This window comes from Ursus arctos, unplaced genomic scaffold (assembly GCF_023065955.2).
Source record: "Ursus arctos isolate Adak ecotype North America unplaced genomic scaffold, UrsArc2.0 scaffold_5, whole genome shotgun sequence".
In the NCBI taxonomy this organism is placed as follows: Eukaryota; Metazoa; Chordata; class Mammalia; order Carnivora; family Ursidae; genus Ursus; species Ursus arctos.
In genome coordinates, this window is record NW_026623067.1 from 30,151,397 (window position 1) to 30,173,363 (window position 21,967).

General features: G+C 35.8%; 1 protein-coding gene across 7 annotated transcripts in view; it reads right to left on the bottom strand.

Annotated features, from left to right (window-relative positions):
• Nucleotides 1-21,967, bottom strand: part of RAPGEF6 (Rap guanine nucleotide exchange factor 6) — a 182,431-nt gene that overhangs the window by 137,101 nt on the left and 23,363 nt on the right. For 6 of the 7 annotated variants that reach the window (XM_048220950.2, XM_026507900.4, XM_026507902.4 and 3 more), the window contains exons 3-4: nt 21,143-21,199; nt 16,300-16,383 (exon numbers count right to left, since the gene is read on the bottom strand). In XM_048220950.2, coding sequence (XP_048076907.1) covers nt 16,300-16,383; nt 21,143-21,199 — 141 coding nt within the window. Of the gene's footprint in view, nt 1-16,299; nt 16,384-21,142; nt 21,204-21,967 lie in introns of those variants that run through there. The other variant, XM_057307400.1, reaches the window with a different exon arrangement.

A 21,967-nucleotide genomic window follows, 5' to 3' on the forward strand; every position in this document is an offset into this window, starting at 1 on the left:
AGTTTGGCTATCGTGGACAATGCTGCTATGAACATTGGGGTGTTCAAAGAAGATGGCCCTTCTTTTCACTACATCTGTATCTTTCGGGTAAATACCCAGTAGTGCAATTGCTGGGTCACAGTGTAGCTCTACTTTTAACTTTTTGAGGAACCTCCACACTATTTTCCAAAGTGGCTGTACCAACTTGCATTCCCACCAACAGTGGAAGAGAGTTCCCCTTTCTTCACACCCTCTCCAACATTTGTTGTTTCTTGCCTTGTCAATTTTTGCCATTCTAACTGGTGTAAGGTGTTATCTCAACGTGGTTTTGATTTGAATTTCCCTGACGGCTAATGATGTTGAACACTTTTTCATGTGTCTGTTACAGCCATTTGTACGTCTTCACTGGAAAAGTGTCTGTTCATATCTTCTGCCCATTTTTTTATTTGATTATTTGTTCTTGGGTGTTGAGTTTCAGAAGTTCTTTATAAATCTTGGATACCAGCCCTTTATCTGTAGTGTCATTTGCAAATATCTTCTCCCATTCCATGAGTTGCCTCTTTATTTCATTGACTGTTTCCTTTCCTGTGTAGAAGCTTTTTATCTTGATGAAGTCCCAAAAGTTCATAAAACAGGTTTTAAGTGCTCCCTCTTTCCCCATATTCCGAAAGAGTTTGCACAGGATAAATAACAATGCTTCCCTAAATACTTGAAAACACATAGCAGTAAAGCCATCTGGGCCTAGGCTTTTCTCTGTGGGAATAAATGTAATTATCAATTTAACTTCTTTACTTTTTTATAAATATATTCGAAATTTCTTTTTCAGCCTATTTATGGCAATGTAGGTGTGTGTAAGATTTGCCTTATTGGTTATAAAGTGGCTCATAAAATTTTCAAATACTTTTAATTTCTGTAGGATATTGATAACTTCTCTTTCATACCTCATTTTGGTAATATGTGTTTTCTCTTCTTTAAATGATCAGTCTATCCCAAAGTTTATCAGTTTTGTTGAGCTTTTCAAAGAACAAACTTTTCATTTAATTATTTTCTATTGTTTTCCTGGTTTTTCTTTCACTGATTTCCACTCAAACTTTACCTCTGTTTCAAATTTACTTTGATATTATTATTAAGATGAAAACTTAAGGTGACTGAATTGAGACCATTCTTCTTTTCTCATGAAGTAGTGTTGTAAATTTCCCTCTAAATTCCCCTTTTAGGGGAATCTCCGTATTTGTTATGTGTTCATTTTCATTCATTTCAGAACATTTTCTAATTGCTGCTGTCAACTCTTCCCTGACCTATGGGTCATTTACAAATGTGTTGTTTAAATTCTCACATTTCTTCCTGGAATTCATTTATAATTTAATTCCAATATACTGAGAGAATAAACCCTGAATAATTTCAATCTTTTTAAATTTACTGAGACTTGTTTTATAGTCTAGAATATTCTCTATCCTAGAGAATGATCTATAAGCCCGGGGGGGGGGGGAGTATCAAAGTGGTAAGAGTACTTCTCAAACTATCTTTACTAATTTTTCAATCTAGTGGTTCTACTGATGATAGAGTTTTGAAATCTCCAGCTGTTAGGAGTTCAATTTCTACTGATCTTTTCAATTATCAGTTTTACTTCTAGTATTTTACAGCTCTATCACAGTAAAAACTGTTCTATGTTCCTATACATTCATCCTTTTACAAATATGAAAATTTGCTCTTAGTCTCCAGCAACATTTTGGGTTTTATAGTTGATTTTGATTGATGCTGATATGACCACTCCAGTTCTCTTACGAATACATAATTTGCCTAGTATATCCATTTCCATCCTTTTACTTTAAATGTATTTGTGCTTTGAACCTTAAGTATTGCCTAAAGATAACATATAATTGGATCTTAGATTATCACAGAATCTGATAATGTGTATTTTGACTAGAGTGCCTAGACCATAATATGCAATCAAATTACTGACATGGTTTGATTTTCCTACTTTGTAAATGCCCCATCTTTTTTGTCCCTCTGCTCCTACATTACTGCCATCACCTCTGATGAGTAGTTTTAGTCTATCGTTTTAATTTCTGTGATGATTTTTAAATGCTCTTTAAATGCTATTAAATTCTTAATAGTTCATCTAAGGATTACAATATGCATACAATACGCAACAATACAAGGCAAGACTGTCCACTCTCACCACTTCCAACCAACAATGTACTAGCGATTATAGCCAGTGCAGTAACAAAAGAAAAAATTAAAGGCACAGAAAATGGGTACCAAGAAATAAAATGTCTTTACCAGAGATGACTCATCCTGGATGTGGCAAACTCTAAGGACTTATAAACTTTCCTAGAAAACTTAGAGTGTACCATGGTCACAGGACATTAAAACCACATTAAAACCAATGTGTTTTTATACACCAGCAATGAAAAACATAAGCATGAAATTAAGCAAGCAATGCTATCCAGAATAGGATCAAGAAGAAAAATATTTGGGACTAGTTAAACAAAAATGGACTAATATACTGAAAAATGCAGAACTGAGAGAAATGAAAAATGTAAGTATATGCAAAAACAGTCCATACTCATAGATTGGATGATGCTATGTTGTTAAGACTTCGAGTCTCCTCAAATAATCTACAGGTTCAAAACACTTCCAGATTTCCAGTTTCTGCTCTGGCATGTAAGCATGTAGGAAAATGCCATCTGCCCTAATAACAAGTAAAAAAGTGAACAAACCAGAACATTACCAACCTTTCTTGATATGTAAGAGAAGGTAACAAGAACAAACTGCTGCCCCCAAAATGAAGGTAATGACAGACAAGTACAGAAAAACACAACTTTGAGTAGCAACTGCTGCAGGAACTAGTACCAGGGTCAGGAAAATTGAGCTGTAATTGATGAACTGCTGGAAGCTTAGTCTGGACAGCTCTGAGAGTTAAAAACTTCAGAGAGACACAATCCATGAAAGGGTCCCCACAATTTTTGGGTTTTACTTCACTGATCTCTACCAGGTTCTCACAGAGAACAAAAAAGCCCCTTGTACTTCTGACAGGGGAAGGGAGAAAAGGAACCATTTTGAAACATCCCACAGCATTCTGTTCCTCTTCACAAGGTCTGCCCATCAGAGTCTAAGAGACCTCTAGAACGGACAATACTCAACTCAAGTTACCTCTAACCTTCCATATGAAGAAGGGAAATATCCAACTCCCACCCACTCTAGCAAACCTGTCGCACCTAAAGGGTGGGGGAAGTGGGCAGAAACTGAGGAATACATGTAGAGTTCACAGTTCAGAGGTAATAGCTCACCAAAAAAATAAGGCCTAATCACAGGACTATAAAATGCTTCCCCTCCTTCCATACTTTATCAGATTTCTAAAGGGCTATTTACAGCAGTTTCTTTTACCCAGTACATCATATCTGGCTATCAAGTAAAAATTACAAGGCATACTAAAAGACAAAAGACACAGCTGGAAGAGACAGACCAAGTATCAGAACCAGACTCTGATAGGGCTGGGATATATAATGAGAATTATACACCATGACCAAGTAGGATTTAACTCAGGTATACAAGGATAAACATTCAAAAATCAATTAATGTAATCCATCATATCAAGAAGCCAAAAAAAAAAAAAAAAATCACACAATCATACCAATAGATGCAGAAAAAGCATTTGACAAAAACAAAACCCATTCACATTAAAAACTCAGTATACTAGGAGTATAGAGTAACCTCCTCAACTTGATTAAGACTATTTACAAAAAACCAATAGCTAATATCTACTAAGATGAGAAACTAAGCAAGGATGTCCCCTTCTCAACCACTACTTTTCAAGATCATACTGGAGGACCTAGTCAGAAAAGGAAACAAAAGGTCTAAGATTGGTAAGGAAAAGATAAAACTATCCTGTTCACAGATGACATGTTTACCTAAGTACAAAATCGGGGCGGGGGGGGGGGGGACGACCCCAAAATTCTTCTGGTATAAGCTATTATGGCAAGGTTGCAGGGTACAATTTAATAGACAAAAGTCAATTACTTTCCTATATACTATTAATGAACAAGCGGAATTTGAAATTAAAGAAAAAAATCAACACAATGCCATTTCCATTATCATCCAACTAAACAGGAAATTCTATGGTAAAAATCTACCAGAATAATGTACAAAATCGGCATGATGAATATTATAAAACTCTGATCAAAGATATTGAAGAGCTATACAAATGAAGAGATTCCACGTTAATGGATAGGAAGACTCATTGCTGTCAAGATGGTATTTCTAACTTGAATTATAGATTCAATGCAATTCCAATAAAAATCTCTGAAAGTTATATGCAGATACTGAAAAACCAATTCTAAAGCTTACATGGACAGGCAAAAGACTTAGAATAGCTAACACAACATTGAAGGAGAACAACTAAGTCACAAGACTGACACTACAGGCCCTGGTGGCTCAGTTGGTTAAGCGTTTGCCTTTGGCTCATATCATGATCACAGGATCCTGGGATGGAGCCCCACATCCAGCTCCCTGCTCAAAGGGGAGTCTGCTTCTTCCTCTCACTCTGCCCCTCCTCCCACTTGTGCTCTTTCTCCCTTTCCTGCTCACTCTCTCTCAAATAAATAAATCTTTAAAAAAAAAAAAAAAAGAAGACGACGACGACTGACACACGAGCTGATTTTAAAACGTATACACAGGTTCAGGAAACAGGACACTGTGGTATTGGTTAAAGAATAAACAAAGGTATCAATAAAATAGAACAGAGCCCAGAATTAGAATCCCATGAATATGCTCAACTGATTTTGACAAAGGAGCAAAAGCAACACAATGGAGCAAAGACAGTCTCTTCAACAAATGGTGTTGGAATAAAAGACATATACGTGTCAAAAAATAAATCTAGACACAGATCCTACACCACCTCATCAAGAAAATTAACTCAAAATGGACCACAGATCTAAATGTAAAACATAAAACTAAACAACTCCTAGAAAACACAGGAAAAATCTGAATGATTCTAGGAATGTCAGTGACCTTTAGCTCTAAAATCAAAGGCATGACACATAAAAGTAATAAATAAGCTGAACTTCATTACCATTGAAAGCTATTATACAAAAGACAAAGTCAAGAGAATGATAAGACAAGGCACAGACCAAGAAAAATATTTCCAAAAGGTCCATCTGTAAAAGGCTTGTTATTCAAAATACAAAGATAACAAAGAACTCTTAAAACTCAACAAGAAAACAATTTAAAAATGGGCCAAAGACCTTAACAGAAAGCCCACCAAAGAAGATATAGAGAGGGCAAGTAAGCACACTGAAAGCTCCACATTAGAAGTCATCAGGGAAATGCAAATTAAAATAACAATGAGATACCACTACAGCACCCTACAGGAATGGCTAACATCCAGTACAACAGAGAGCACCAAATGTGGAACAATAAGAACTCTCCTTCATTGCTCTAGGAACATGAAATGGCACAGATGCTTTGACAGAGTTTGGCAATTTCTTACAAAACTAAAAATACTCTTACCGTATGACCTACTAATCCTATTCCTCCTCCCAAAGGAGCTGAAAACTTATGTCCATACTAAAACATGCACGTGGATGTTTCAATCATCTGTTCAAAAGTCAACTGTAAATTCTTACAACTTCATAGTACGACAAACAAAACAAATGAAAAGAGAAAAGCGCTAACAGACAATTCAACAGAAAAGGTATAGGAATGCCTAATAAGCACATGGAAAGATCTGCAAAGGCAGTCACTACTGAAATGCAAATTAAAATAGCACTGAGATGCTGTTAAGTACACACTGAAACAGTAATCACCGAAGACTATCAACAGCAAGTGATAGAGAATTTACAGGAAACTAGATTAAATGTTGCTGGTCAGAATGTAAAACAGTACAGTCACCTTTTAAACAATTTCGTCCTTTTCAAAAGTTAAATATATGCTTTTCATACAACAGAACAATTCCACTATTTTTGGATATCTACAAAACAAACTGTAAACACATGGCCCATAAGAAGACTTGCAAGAGAACCGTGGTAACATCATTATTTGTAAAAACTCCCGAACTAGAATAAAAAATGTCTCATTTTTCAAAATTCTCTTCTGATAAATGGCTAGACAAAATGTGGTATCTTTCTTGAATGAAGTACAATTTAATAATTTTTTTCAAATGGGTGTGCTACAACTGGTATATGCTCAAATGTGGATGAATCTCAAACACTATTCTGACTGACAGAAGCCAAAAAACCAAAGACTACTTTTAAATCATTGCAAAAAGTCGATAGTGACAGAAAGCAGATCACGTTAACTGCAAAAGAGCATGAGGCAACTTTTTCAGGCAATGGAAATCATCTGTAACTGTGATGCACCAATGTATACATTTACTATACATTATTCAACTGTGAACTTAAGATGGATGAATTTTATGGTATGCAAGTTATACTTCAATAAAGCTATTTTAAGAAAACTGTCTAAGAAACAGAAGAAAATCTTTACAAACTTGGAACAGAGGAAGAGTTGTTGGAACACACAAGTACTACAAATAAAAGGGAAAAAAAATCATCCATGGGACTTTGTAACAAAGTCACCACTGAAAAAGAAGTCCAGGAAGTGTTTGCAACAGATCTTGTAATGAATTTTTATGCATGATGTATAAATAACTCATATAACTCAAAAAAGAGACAACCTCTTAAGAACTGAACCAACTCTTCACAAAAGAAGATTAGTGAATGGTTAATAACTACAGGCAAAAAAGCTGATAGCATTAGTTATCACAGAAATGCAAATTAATACCACAATGAGATCCATTTCATACACACCAGAATAGCTAAAATTGAAGACTAACCATCTCAAGCGCTGAAGAGGGTATTGAGCAATGTGAATTCTATAAACTGGTGGTGGCAATATAAATGGTACAAAATTCAACATAACATCTGGCAGTTGTTTTTAGAAGTTAAACATGACTACCACACAGTTCTGCCACTGAACTCGAGGTATTTACCGAAGAAAAACGCAAGTCCATACAAAGACTTGTACAGAAATGATCACTGGTGCTTTATTTGTTATCGCAAAAAACTGGAAACAACCTTAATTACTTTCAACAGTAAAATGTATAAACACACTGTGACATATGCACACAATGGGTGTTGTGGAACAACTAGCATTCTCATATACTGCTGGTGGGAATGTAAAATGACAACTGTGGAAAAGAGTATGACACTTTCTTAAAAGGTTAAATATCCCTCTACCACACAACCTAGCTTTTCCAAAATAAATATATACTTGTATGTCCAAAATAAATGAAAGTATGTGTCCACATGAGGACTTATAATCCAATCTCTTCCATTCTCTTCCCATGTATTTACTCAAAACATAAGAAACTTCATGTCCATATTAAGATTTGTACATAAATGCTGATTGCATCACAAGTCAAAATAATCAAAAACAGGAAATTACCCATATGTCCATCAGTAGTTGAACTGCAAATAAAGAGTGATATATCCATACAAAATATTGCAATAAAAAGCAATGAAATATATGAAAGATGAATGGATCAAGAAAATGTGGTACAGAAGGAAATCCTGTCATTTCATGGATGAACATGGATGAACACTGAGGCCATTATGCTGAATGCAGTAAGCCATACACGGTAAGACCAATATTTTACAGTATCGCATGTGGAGTCCCCATTTTTTTTTTAAACACCATTTCACAGAAACAGACTTAAATGGTGGTTGCCAGGTACTCAGGCGAGAGGGAATTACAGTGATGAAGGCCAAAGGGAACCAATTTTCAGAGGCAACAAGTTCTGGTGATCTAATGATAGCATGGTGACTTAAAAAAAAAAAAAAAAAAAGGAATGAAATATTGATACATATTACAACATGGGTAAACCCCGAAGTAATTTTAATGAGAGTGAGAAGCCAGCCAAGAAAAGAATATATATTTTACATTTCACCCTATATAAAATTCTAGAAAATGTAATCTATGGTGACCAAAAACAAAAAGAAAAGAAAAGAAAAAATCCCTGGGGACCATGGGAGGGAAAAGGAAGGATGAAATACTAAGTTTACAAAGGGGCATGAGCAATTTTTTGGGGGGGATGATGGATGTTCATTGTCTTTACAAGAGTGGTGGTTTTACGTGTGTATACATACACCAAAATTTATCAAACTGTATATTTTAAATAAGCACAATCTAGTCTACATCAATTACACCTTAGTAAAGTTGTTTAAAAAACAATCACGGTGGCCAGTTAGCTCAGTTGGTTAGAGCATGGTGATAATAAAAAACAACTAAGAAAATGAAAATTTAGCCAAAAATGAAATAAAATGTATGCAAAACCTGTCACCTTGTATCATTATGTATTAACGATTCCTACAAAAAAATTAAGACAAACAGCTCAACTTTAAACCAGGCAAAAAAACTTTATACAGATACTTCACAAAATATAGAGGAAGCAGCAACCAATAAACACAAGAAAAAGTGTTCAATATCATTAAGAAGGAAAATTAAAAAGCAAACTACTTCACAGAGACTAGAATAGCTCAACTAAAAGACTGACAATCACATGTTGGTGAATGCATAGGAAGAGAAACAGAACTCTTAGACACTGCTGGTGGGAGTTAAAATGGTACAATGATGTGGAGAGCGGTTCAGCAGTTTCTCATTACCAGTTTCTCCATTAAACTTCGAGACACAATACAAAGCTACTGTAATAACAACAGTGTGATATTCAAGCAGGGACGAACAAAATTTAATGTAATGGATCAGGAGCCCAAAAAAGGGCACACAAAGGTGGATATTTATAAAAAAAAAAAAAAAAAGTAGCATTGAATGAGAATGGAAAAAGGATATATAGGAATCCATATGGAAAACCATGCACATTTTTGTACTCAAAAAATCCAATCTAAGTAGAAAATAGACCTAAATGTGAAAGGAACACAAGGAAAGTTCTAGAAAGTAACAAAGGAAAATATCTTCATGACTGCAGGTACAGAAATATTTCTTAAGCAAAGAAGACGAAAAGAAAAAGACTGATCTACATTAGAGTTAAGAATTTTCATTAATCCAAAGACATTACTAAAAGAATGAATAATACAAGACACAGGGAAAAGGTATTTGAAAGAAAAGTAACCAAAGATTCTTATTCAGAATATACAGAGAATGTCTCATTAACAAAAAGACAAAGCATTAGAAAAATGGGCAACAGATCTGAAGATGCACGTGGAGAAAAAGTTATTCCAATAAAAATGCACTCACTCAACAGCAATCAGTAATATGCAAATCGAACTTATATGAGGTACAGAAACTCAACAGAGTAACTGAAATTCAGCAGTCAAAATAAATAAATAAAAACCCCGACAATAGTAATAATGTTGGTGAGGATATGGAACAACAGAAATTCTCATAGAATGCTGGTGAGTGTGTAAAACAGTACATCCACTCTAGAGTATAACTTGCAATCAACAAAATATGACTACTGTTCATATGAATACAGGCACATCCTGGGAGCCAACAATTCTCTGCTACATAAATGCATGCCCATGTGCATCTGATGTTCAAAAAGTTCACAGCTGCTTTACTTCTAATAGCCCTGAACTATACAAACAATGTAATACCAATAAAGAAAGAAGTAACTCTAATTACATGGACGAATCTCATTAAAAGTGGGCCAAAGAAGTTACACACAAAAGAATATTGTATGATTATACTCATATCAAGTTCAAAAGTAAACAAAACCAAACTACAGTGTTTAGGTATGCATACTGTCAGGCTAAAAGTCTACAGATATTAAAGACTAATTTAATTTTTTTTTTAATGTTATCTTTGGTGGGGAAGGGGAAATAGGAAAGCCGATTTGAGAAAAGACTGCAGGCTGCCTCCAGGGTGCAATTCTTAATGTCCAATTTCTTAATCTGGATAGTAATCAGGCAAATGTTAAAACCAAGGAACAGTGTTCCTATTTGGGCCAGAAACATGGGGGAAAAATTTTTCACCTACATATTTAAAAAATCTGACGAAGACATTAATAAAGGTGGTTAGTCATCTATGTAGAGAGTTAAATGGTATGGATGACAATACTTCTGAGAGTTACAAATTTACCTGTCAAAAAATTATTTTAGAAAGTATGTCTTTAGAAAAAGAACAAAGCTATTTACAGTGCTATTTAAAGATGATAACCTTAACAACCCCACGACTAGCAGAGTGTGTGACACATGTAGGCACTCCATGTTTACTAAATCAACACCAAGTACTGGAGATATTCTGACTTCAATGTCTGTTCCCTTCTTGTCTAGCTAATCCTGTTTATTTGTAGAATCCATTTCCACAACTGCCTCCTTTTCTTTCCATGTGAAGCAACAGTATGGATGGCCCTTTTCAAACAAAGCAGTCATCTCAATCCAAAGTAAATCAGTCTTTTTTGTCTTAATGCTACTGTCTTATAAAAAGATGATAATACTTACTTGCTCCATAAATTAATGTTTGAATGAATAAATGAATACATGCGTTATATTTTATTTGAAAATCACATCCAATGAAGTCCTTGCTCTTTTGAACTACAATTAGATTTTACTCTAGCAATTAAAAAGTGAACTCAATTCCAGAAAAAGCCTAAATTCATTTCAGAAGACATTTAAATTTCAGATTTGATTTATTATGGATCTACTTAGTTTTTAGTAAATTTTAAAAAATACATTTTATTGATTTAAATTACATATAAAAATTCAAAAGGCCTGTCCTCCGTGAAGTTTCTGGGAGTTTCATAATTTGGAACAAGATAATATATTCCCTCCAAGCTGGAATACAAGTTGCTGTATACCTCATGCCATCTACCACAAAAAGAGAGGCACAATGCTTGGTTACTTTTTTTGTATTCTAGAGGTAACATACACTAAGTGTGCTACTTTGACCCATTTTCAGAATCACCCCCAAAGCTGCTAGCAAATTCAAGATGGAGTATAAGCCACCATATCAACTGGGCCTTATGAACCAGCATATCCAATGGTACCTTTAGTATCCATGGCAAATGCAGATGCTCTACAGACGCTCTCCCAAACTCTAATTTGAGAATGACAGTGTAGATGTCTACAATTTCTCACACATTTATACCATTTTCTGCAAATATCTATTATACTTTTGAGAAACAAGCTCTGCCTCGCTACTGGGCCTTCAGAGATGCTGAATGCCTAACTACAGGACATCAGGGGACAGTGCTGCCTGAACTTCCTATTATGAACTGCATAGTTAGCCACAACTGTTAGGCAAGGGCAGTAGCAATCTATGTAAGAGGCTGAGTTTATCTAGGAGCAGACAGGTAGATCAGACTCCTTCAATATCAACTCCTACTGCAGTGCCTCCTCTACCTCAATCCATGCCTATGCCCACCTGGACATTTCCTTATGACCAGTTGACTGAGGAAGAAACACCTTGAGCCTGTTTCATCAATGAGGCTGCACAGCATGTTGGTACCACCCAAAAGTGGAATGCCCACAGGTCACTCAGGGGTGACCGTGAAAGAAGGTGGTAAAGGAAAATCCTCCTAGGGAAAGAACTTCAAACAGTATATTCAGATGTCCATTTTGTCTGGATTGAGAGATGGCCAGAATTATTGACTGAAACAGATTCATGGGCAGTTACTAATGGTGTGGTTGAATGCTCAGGGATCTGGAAGGAACAGGACTGGAAGACTGCTAACGAGAAGTCTGGAAAGAGGTATGTGGAAGCACTTCTTTCAGAATGGGCACAGACTTTGAAGATATATGTCATGAGTGCCTCAAGGGCATACTCTGTGAAGGAGGCTTTTAATCATCAGGTAAACAAAATGACATGCCCTATGGAAGTCGATCAAACTCTTCCTTCAGCTATACCAGTGCTTGTTCAATGGACCCATGAATGAAGTGGACATGGTGGCAGAGACAGAGAATATGTAGTGGCTCAACTGCTAATGCTACTACTGCTGGGAACCTAATCTGTGAACATCAGCAATCAATGCTGAGACTCTGATATGGCACCATTCTTTGGGGGGACCAGTCAGTCTCCTGGAGACAGATTATTTTCAATGGATTTTTTTCTGTTGTGGAGGAGGCAGATATTTGTCCTGACTGGAATAAACACATATTCTGGAAATCATTTGCCTTCCGTGTCCATGCTTCTATCAGCACCACTATCCATGGGCTCACTATATGCCTGATCTACCATCTTGGCACTCTAGACAGCATTGTTTTTGATCAAGGCACTCATTTCACAGCAGCCTAAGTATAGCAATGGTTTCTGTCTTCCCCAACAGCCAGAATACATAGGCCTGATAGCCAAGGCATGGACATAAGAGTGGCTCTTCTCACTGTTATACCTAGTAAGTCATTCACAGAAGTTTTGCTTCTCAGCCAAAAAACTTGAGCTCTGCTTGTTTTGAGACTTAGTGCCCAAAGGAAGATTGCTTCTACCAGGAAACACAACTTTTCCACTGAATTAAATACTTTCACCTGGCCACTGCACCAACAGGCAGGGAGAGAGATTACTCTATGGCCTGAGTGACTGATCCCAATCATAAGGGGAAACTGAGTTGCTGCACAAAATGGGGGCCACGAGGACTATATCTGAAGCCCAGAAGATTCACTTAGGCTCCTCGTTATACTTCCATGTCTACTATTCAAAGTTAATGGAAAACTGCCACCACCACCACCACCACAAGGCAGGACATTCAAGGACACTTCAGAAATCAAAGTTTTGTTCACTTCATCAGGTAGAGAACCCAGGACAGATGAAAGGCTGGCTTGGGCAAAAGTATTGAATGGGTAGTGAAAGAAGGAAGCCAGAGGTACCACCCACAGCCTTGTGACCAATTACCGCAAGAAGGAATATAGGAGCTTTTCATATTTTCCCTTTGTTTATTATATATGTAATGTTAACCATTTTCTTCTTCCCTCTCTTCCCCATATTTATTTTATATATAATTTGTTGAATGTGAACTTTACAAGGTAGTCTTTAGTTAGCAGAATATTCAGAAGCACTGTGATAAAGTATGTTATTCATAGAGCCAGCAATAACTGTTAGGATTGTACACCTCAATATTTTGGGGAGAGGATAAGAAATTCCTCACTTGCATGAAGGACAGCTTTACCTTGTAAGGTGTAAACAGAATTCTTTTGCTGTTGGATGGAAGTTCAAACGTGTTTAGAAGCATTGATATGGAAGCTAAGTAGACAAGGGAGTGGACTGTGCCAACTCCTTACTGCCTTTCAGTTGCAAATATATTCTTTTTTTTTTTTTTTAAGATTTATTTATTTTAGACAGTGTGTGCCCAGGCACATGCAAGTGGGGAGAGGGGCAGAAGGAGAGAGAGAGAGAGAGAGAGTCCCCAGCAGACTCCCCTCTGAGCTCAGAGCCCTATCCAGGGCTCCATCTCACGACCCTGGGATCATGACCTGAGCTGAAATCAAGAGTCAGACACTTTAAACAACTGAGACACCCAGGTGCCCCTAATTCACTCTCAGTTTCAAATATACTCTGTAATAAAGGGTCTAGACTCCATCAGTGTTCTCCTTCTGCCTGCTGAAAATGTTAAAGTTTTGTCAGTAGAGGGTGCTAATAGAAGAACAATGCAATAGAAAAAATGTCTCTGAGGCGGAGGGAGAAGTGTGTGTGTATGTGCGTGTGCCTAAGACAAAGGGAGGTCCTAGTCCCACCCTCAGGGCCTAACCACACCCAGGAGCAGGGAAGGGGAGGTTCTCTTGTCAGTCCTGGTCAGCAGTTCCCTGTCAGCCCTGACCCTATGGCTGTGTATCAGCTCTGGCGCAAGGCAACCCAGGGAATTCCTCCACTACCTACTGGGCTATAGCCAGTTTTGAGACGGTCCCCCTTTCTGGTTTGTTCTTTCCTTGGGTATTCTCCCTCAGCTCCTTTATCCTCAATGCCTAATTTCTTTGAAATACTAATTCTTTAAATTAAACTCCCTTGTTCAAGTTACTATGTGGTTTCTGTCTTCTGATTGATAAGAGGAATAAATATTTTTTTAAAGTTTTTTTTTTTAATTTATCTGGGGGGAGGGAGAGAGAGAGAGAGCGCGCGCGCAGGAGCACAAGAGAGGGGAGGGGGCAGAGGAAGAGGGAGACTCCCTGCTGAGCACGGAGCCCACGTGGAGCTCTGTCCCAGGATCCTGAGATTATGACCTGAGCTGAAGGCAGACACTTAAATCAACTCAGCCACCCAGGTGCCCCAATAAGGGGAATAAATATTTTTACATCTAGAGAAATAGGCTATATTCTTATGAACTAGAATGCTATTTTCACTCCTCCTATACTAAGTAGTGTTCATTTTCTGTTGATATCATAATGATCATATCCCAATGCCATTATGCTCTAATAATTAATATTAACAGAAGACCAGTTATTTAATGCTTAATATATGCTAAACATTATTCTTAGAATTAAATTATCAGTGCAAATAAACCCTACTATGACCTAGTACAAATATGCGCAGGGCTGCTTTGTATTTTTTTTTTAATTTTTTTTTTTAAGTTGATTGCTTCATGCTTCTAGGTTTTATTTTATTTATTTTTTTTTAAGATTTTGTTTATTTATTCGACAGAGATAGAGACAGCCAGCGAGAGAGGGAACACAAGCAGGGGGAGTGGGAGAGGAAGAAGCAGGCTCACAGCAGAGGAGCCTGATGTGGGGCTCGATCCCATAATGCCGGGATCACGCCCTGAGCCGAAGGCAGACGCCCAACCGCTGTGCCACCCAGGCGCCTCTGTATTTTTTTTAATTTTTAAATTTTTATTTTTTAAAGTAATCACTACACCAATCATGGAACTCGACTCAAGACCCCGAGACCAAGAGATGCCCCCAAAATTGTTCTTTAAATAACGATTAAATCAACTTCTATTATCATGTTTACTATGAACTTCATGAGGGTTACATTAACTTGTACCATCACTTTGTTATTTAAAATCTCATACATTTCCATTAATTATTAAAAAATTAAGCTTCACTGTCTTGATCACTAAATAACAGTGAATTATTATGGCTGATTAATAACTACAGAAAGTCTTAACAAATTCTTGACCATCCATCACAGCAAGGAAGCATGAGGAAATACTTAAAAGAACAATACTAATATATCTAAAACTTAACTGTAGTGTCTATCATTCCAGCTTATTCCCTCTCAGTAGCTAAAACTCATTACAAATTCATTAATGTGAGCTTCAGAAACCCAGGGAGAAAGAAACAATGGCCAAAAGGCTTACATAACCAAGAACTAATACGTATTTTATTTGTAAAAATAGGAGACAGTATGTGTTATCTTATTAGTCAAGAAGCACAGACTTCCTAACCAAGGGCCAATCACAGAACATTTCAGGATTCAAGACAGGACTTTAAAAATGGCAAAAAATTGAGATGAACCATCAAGTAGACTAACCCTGATAATTAAGCAGTTTTGCAACTAATAGCTGCAATTAAAAGCCTTACTTTAAAAGTCTAAAAATCTCTTCTCAACATTACTGGAATTAAGTCAGTAAAAAACTATGTCTTTATGTCACCAAATTTTACTATTAGGCCCCAAAAATCTTAATAATTATTTAGAGAACGAATTCTTGAAGAACACTACAAGTGACCATTTTTCCAACCACCCTTCTCTTGTTTTACCTAACATTATGATGGTGATAATTAACAATTACTTATAATAGTAAGGTACAGTTCTAAGATTCATATATACATGAACTCATTTATCCCTCAAAACTAGTCGTGATTCGGTAATTTGCCCAAGAAATAGAACACAGACAAACTCATGCACTCTGGCTCTCAACTGCCAATGTTTGCAGAGTTCTGTTGAGAGCTTTGAGTGGTAGAGATTGCTAAAACTTCATTGAGACACTTCAAGTAGGTAATATTATACTCATCTAACAAAGACAACTAAAGTTTGTACGAAGTCATATAAATAGTAAGTGATTAATCAGGACTTTAATCTAGCTGCCTTACTCTAAAAACCATTTTCTTAACTATTAAAATAGATCACCATCTCTATAACCACTAGTAGCAACAAATCCAAAAACCATCAGATAAAACAGATCAAATCTCATATAAAACTAAAGATCAAATAAAAGATACTATGTCACGATGTAAACTTAAAGATTACACCCTCAGAAATATGAATTGTCAGTTGTTTCCTACTACTTCCAATAGTACCAGCAAGCAAGCACATTTATAAAATATATCGCCTACTGAGAGAAAATATACATCCTACACAAAACAGTTTAACATGAGAGATAAAAGAGTTGTAATATTAACTTTTCCTGCCACATACTCTAAAGAACAAATGTAAACATACCTGCAAGGAGGCAAGACCATGGAGTCTTTCATAAGCACAGATCCAGAAAGCAGGATATACCAACATCTGGCAACAGTTTCTGAACTGTTAAAATAAGTTAATTAATGAGTACATAAATACAAATATTCACATGTATATGACTCAAAATAAAAAATACATGATTCAATACAAAATATATAAGATGAAATACATTCTAATATCATAAATCATTAAAATTTCACGGAATTTTGGGAAATACTGACCGTTGCCAAACATTTTATACAAACCATGTTCACATGGAAAAAAGTGTAATCGCTACCTTAAGATACAGACTTCACAGGTATATGGTTATTAGCTCAACTTTATTAATTATACCATTAGCTTTACATTCTTCATTTTTGTGTAGATCATAACATTTGATGAAGATTAAAGCTTAAATATTGTACTACATCTGCATATCATAAAATCCTGTTTTGATAACTTTTATATATATTAAAGACTATTGTTTGGAATTCACAAGTTCATCAATGCTGTATCTTCACTGACAAGTATAATCTGAATTATGATCTACTTACTTCTTTTACATTTTACTGACATAAAATGCCTACCAAATCTTTCATTTTATATGTGTTTGAAGGATAAAAGAATACCAGAGAACTTAAGTGCATCAGCATTTTAGTTAAATCTCTAATGGAAACCCAAATTCTTGTTAGTTGTTAGTGTATAAACTAACCTTTCGGTCTTTCGAATACCTTTATTTACCATACCCAAGGTTTTAATTAATTCCAATATGTAAAAGATTCTAGTATCTATAAAACAAATCATTTCTCTGACCTGGAGAACTTTTTATCTATCTAGCTATCTACTTGACATGTCAACTTGAGTATTGAACAGAGAGAACTGGAACTCAACAAATTCAAAATCTACCTACCATTTCCTTCAAGCTTGTATCTTTTCTGGTATTCTCTGTATTCAATTAATACTGCCATCCTCAATCCAGAAACCTAGGCCTCTAAAATATTCCACACATAGCATCCAGGGTAAGCTTTCTAGGTCAATCCTATTACTGACCATAAGGAAAATTTGTCAACTTTCCAGTAGGTACACCTTACTATTATTATCTTTTTAAGATTTATTTGAGAGAACACGCATATGTGTGAGCAAACGGCAGAGGCATGGGTGGTGAGCAGGGGGACTGAGAAAGAATCCTGAAGCAGAGTCTGGGCTGAGCATGGAGCCAGATCCCAGGATCCTGAGATCGTGACCTGGGCCAAAATCAAGAGTCCACAGGTTAACCAACTGAGCCACCCAGGTGCCCTTCCAATAGGTACCTTAAAGTTCTTTTTAGTATTTTCAAATCTTCACTGAAGGAAGACGTAAATGGCTGCACATCTCCTGCTTAAGGTTCTTTGTTTAGAAATTCTACTTCCTTACTCTTGTGAAATATGACTTACAAAGTCAAGGAGGAATAAAATCAAACAATTTGCCAAAAATTAAGACAGAGAAAAGTTGTTAAGTGGATGCCACAAGACTCCAATTTTTATCTCACTTAGCAGAAGCGGTCACAAAGTTGTCAGTAAATTCTACTACAAATGTAGGAAAAATCCTGAAGTTCACTTTACCACAAAGAGAAACATGCCAGCCCACGAATAAGAAACTGTTCAGACCTTGCAAAAAAAATTCACTCTCAGAGCATGGTTTGGCAATGCATCTGACTAAGTAAACCCAAGGAAAGTAAAATGCTTTCATGTGGGCCATTCTATCTCCTTTCTCTGGGCAAGCAAACTCTAGCCCAGAGAAGGGAGACATACTTAATCTTGTCAGATCTTATTCATACAAAGGCTTCAGATGCTCCTAAGATAAAGACCAAAAATTTTAAGATGGCCTCCACCTGCTTCTCCAGACTCCTCCCTTGCTGGTTCTTCTTCTTTCTTCTCGGTGCTTTGAACACACTGGTTTACTTTCCCTTTTTCTACCATGCTGCTTCCCAGTTCAGATCAACTATACACACTCTTTTCTCTGTCTCCACCAATCTCTGAATTTAAATTCTTCTGTTAACTTCCACATTCTTTTTAAATTCTACTATTAACCAGATACAGATTTGTGTAACTCTTAATATTTTTTTTTTTAAGATTTTATTTATTTATTCGACAGAGATAGAAACAGCCAGCGAGAGAGGGAACACAAGCAGGGGGAGTGGGAGAGGAGGAAGCAGGCTCATAGCGGAGGAGCCTGATGTGGGGCTCGATCCCATAATGCCGGGATCACGCCCTGAGCCGAAGGCAGAGGCTTAACCGCTGTGCCACCCAGGCGCCCCTTCTTAATATTTTTAAAACAGTTCATTGAGGTATAAGTTAAATACCATAAATTCACCCATTTTAAGCACACAACTCAATTTTCATGAAATTTAAAAGAATTGTGCAAAGATCACCACAATCCAGTTTTAGATCATTTCTTTGTGTTCCTAACGAATAACATGCTCTGTCTCTATGGATGTGGCTTTCCTGGACAGTTCATATAAATGGGATCATGTAAGATACGGTGTTTCTTTCTTGCTTCTTCCATTTAGCCTATTTTTGAGGTCTATCCATGTTACAGTATATATAAATGCTTTATTCCTTTTTATTGCCAAATAGCATTCCCCTATACAGATACATGACATTTTATTTATCCATTCATCAAACACTTCGATCGTTTCTGGTTTTAGGATGGAAACACAAATAGCACTACTAAGAATATCTGTGTACAGTCTCTGTATGCATATGTTTTCATTTCTCTAGCATAAATATGTAAAAGTGGAATTATTGGGTCATGTGGTAAAACTGTTTAACTTTTTGAGAAACTGCCACTGTTTCCTATGCTAACTCTATCATTTAACATCCACATCACTAACATGAGGATTCCAGTTGTTACCTTATTGGCGCCAATACTTGCTACAGTCTATATTTTCGATTGTGGCTATTCTAATAGCTATAAAGTGACATCTCATTAATTTTTGCATATATTAATTTTGTAGGGTCTAAGGTAAGGGTCTAAATTAACTTTTTGCAAGTAAAGACTCAATTAACCCAGCATCATTTGCTGAAAAAACTATGCTGTCCTCCCTGAAATGCTTTAGCACCTTCATCATAAATGAACTGTTCATCGGTGATTCCTTTTTAATCCTCCGTGGTGTTTATATCCACACTATGGACAGATCTTAGCTTGAGACCATTAAAGAAAAAAAAAAAAAAAAAACGTTCAAAAATACAAGGGTTCTACTCCTGGGCTCTCAATTCTGTTCCAATGATCTATTTATCTATTCTTTTGCTTGATTAGCATTTAAATATGTTTAACTTTTAATTGATTTTTCTCTACTCCACTCTAATAAGCTCAATAAAGACAAACACTATGTCTCCCCACCACGCTACACGAAGGTAAGCATAATGTATAGCAGACAACCTATTAATAATAAATGAATGGATCAACAAATGAATCAAGAGAGGTATTAAAATCCTATGAGTCCAGTTTAATGCTTTCAAAAAATGATAAATATAATGGGTTGGCAATGAAACATGAAAGTTAATACCATCCCAATATACCAGGTGAATCTATATAATAAAAGAGGTCATCGCTGCCAAAATTTTTAGAAGGATCATAGTTAAGAGTATTTTCATCATCTTGGGAAAGGCAAAGACTTTGTTTTTTAAGTAGGACATGAAAAGCACTTATCACAAGAGAAAAACTGAGAAAGTTAGAAATTTCTCCTCTCCAAAGGATGCCTTTAATAGACTGAAAAGGAAAACCATAAAGTGGAGCTGATACATGCAATGTAAGTATCCTAACAAAGGACATGGACCAGAATTCATATATCAGGGGCGCCTGGGTGGCTCAGCCGTTAAGTGTCTGCCTTCGGCTCAAGTCATGATCCCAGGGTCCTGGGATCGAGCCCTGCATTGGGCTCTCTGCTCGGCAGAAAGCCTGCTTCTCCGTCTCACTCTCCCCTTGCTTGTGTTCCCTCTCCCGCTGTCTCTGTCAAATAAATAAATAAAATCTTAAAAAAAAAAAAAGAATTCATAAATCAATTTCTGCTAATTGACAGAAATACTACAGAAAACCCAATTAAAAAATGGTTAAAAACTCAAATCAGATTTCATAAAGAGCTATCCAAATAGCCTACAAAAACATGAAAATAATTAGTCATTATCAATAAGCAGGGAAATGTAAAATAAAATCACAGTGAGATAACAAGAAATATGTAAATCAGATTCTAATGTCAGACTCTCCTAAATCTGATCACATGCACTTCCAATAATTCTATTCCTAAGAATATGTCCAACAGTAATGACTATATAAGGGCACAAAAAGACACGAACAAAATGTTCACAGAAACTTCATTATTCACAACAGAAAAAAAAACGGAAATAACCCTAGTATCTATCAAGAGTGGAAAGGATAAATTAATTGTGTCGTTTTCATACATACAGTAAAGCAGTGAAAAAGAATTAATGCAAAAATATGTAAGAATCTTAGACATTTATCAAGTAAAAAAAAAAAAAAAAAAAAAAAGACCTGACCAAACAATTTTTATCTATGTGGAGTTCAAAAAGAGTTAAAACTCATCTATGGTGATGGAAGTCAGAACAGAATTACTTTTCCAAGAGAGTAGAACCTCAGTAGAGCTGAAATAGTCTATATGTTCACTGGTTAACAGTTACTAATACATACTATTTTATTTATTAAACTTTTTGTGCACTATTTCAGTTTATGAACATATGTCAATCTACTCTAAAGAAATTCTTTCCAAATAAAATGAATTTCAATGCTAAAAGTCAAAATTTAAATATTAAAGCTATTCGTTTAAGCTAATTAAGGAAATACTTACCAAAAAAGAATCTGATTGCCACTGTATCTCTCATAGCGCGCTCTTGCAGACATTAATCTAACATATTAAAAAAAAAGCCAAAAATTTAATGGTTTTATCTTCAATTTTGTTTTAAAAATACTGTTACAATTACTTCAACAGAAAATTATACCTACCACTAACTTCACTAAACTCCAGGAGTTTAGAAATATATATATGAAATGCAGTACTTTCAAAAACATCAACTGGATAATATTAAGAGGCAACAAATATAATACTATTACATACATTCTATAACCTGCAAATTCACACTGAACAATGTTCCTTTTCTGTTATGGAAAAATATACATTTGTCTGATTCACTACTGAATCGTTAAGAAATTACTGGCAGAGGGAAAAAAAGTTACTGGCAGAGTCATACACACACATACCAAAGTCTGTTGAATACCACATACATATGTACATATATACACATGCATTTAAAAATGCTTTTAGTATTACTAAATGCTCTAGTTTTCAGCTTTCTTCCTCTTCCAGACAGATGCTGACATCTGAATTATGTTATACAGAAAAGAGAAAATAATAGGTCCTAACAATTATATTTTAGCAATCTGGCCTGGTCCCTAACCAGAAACTTAAAGAAGGGCCAGAAAAAGTAATGGATGAGCTGGTTATGGAAGGAAAACACACTTTAATTAAAATGTTATGCAAAGTTACGACAGTAAATGCTTTACAACACTCAAAAATGTTCTTATAAATGTAATCACAATGACATAAGGTAACAGGAAAGAAATCTCATATTACAGAATAGGAAAACAGGGTTTGGACAGTTTATGGGTCTGGTTC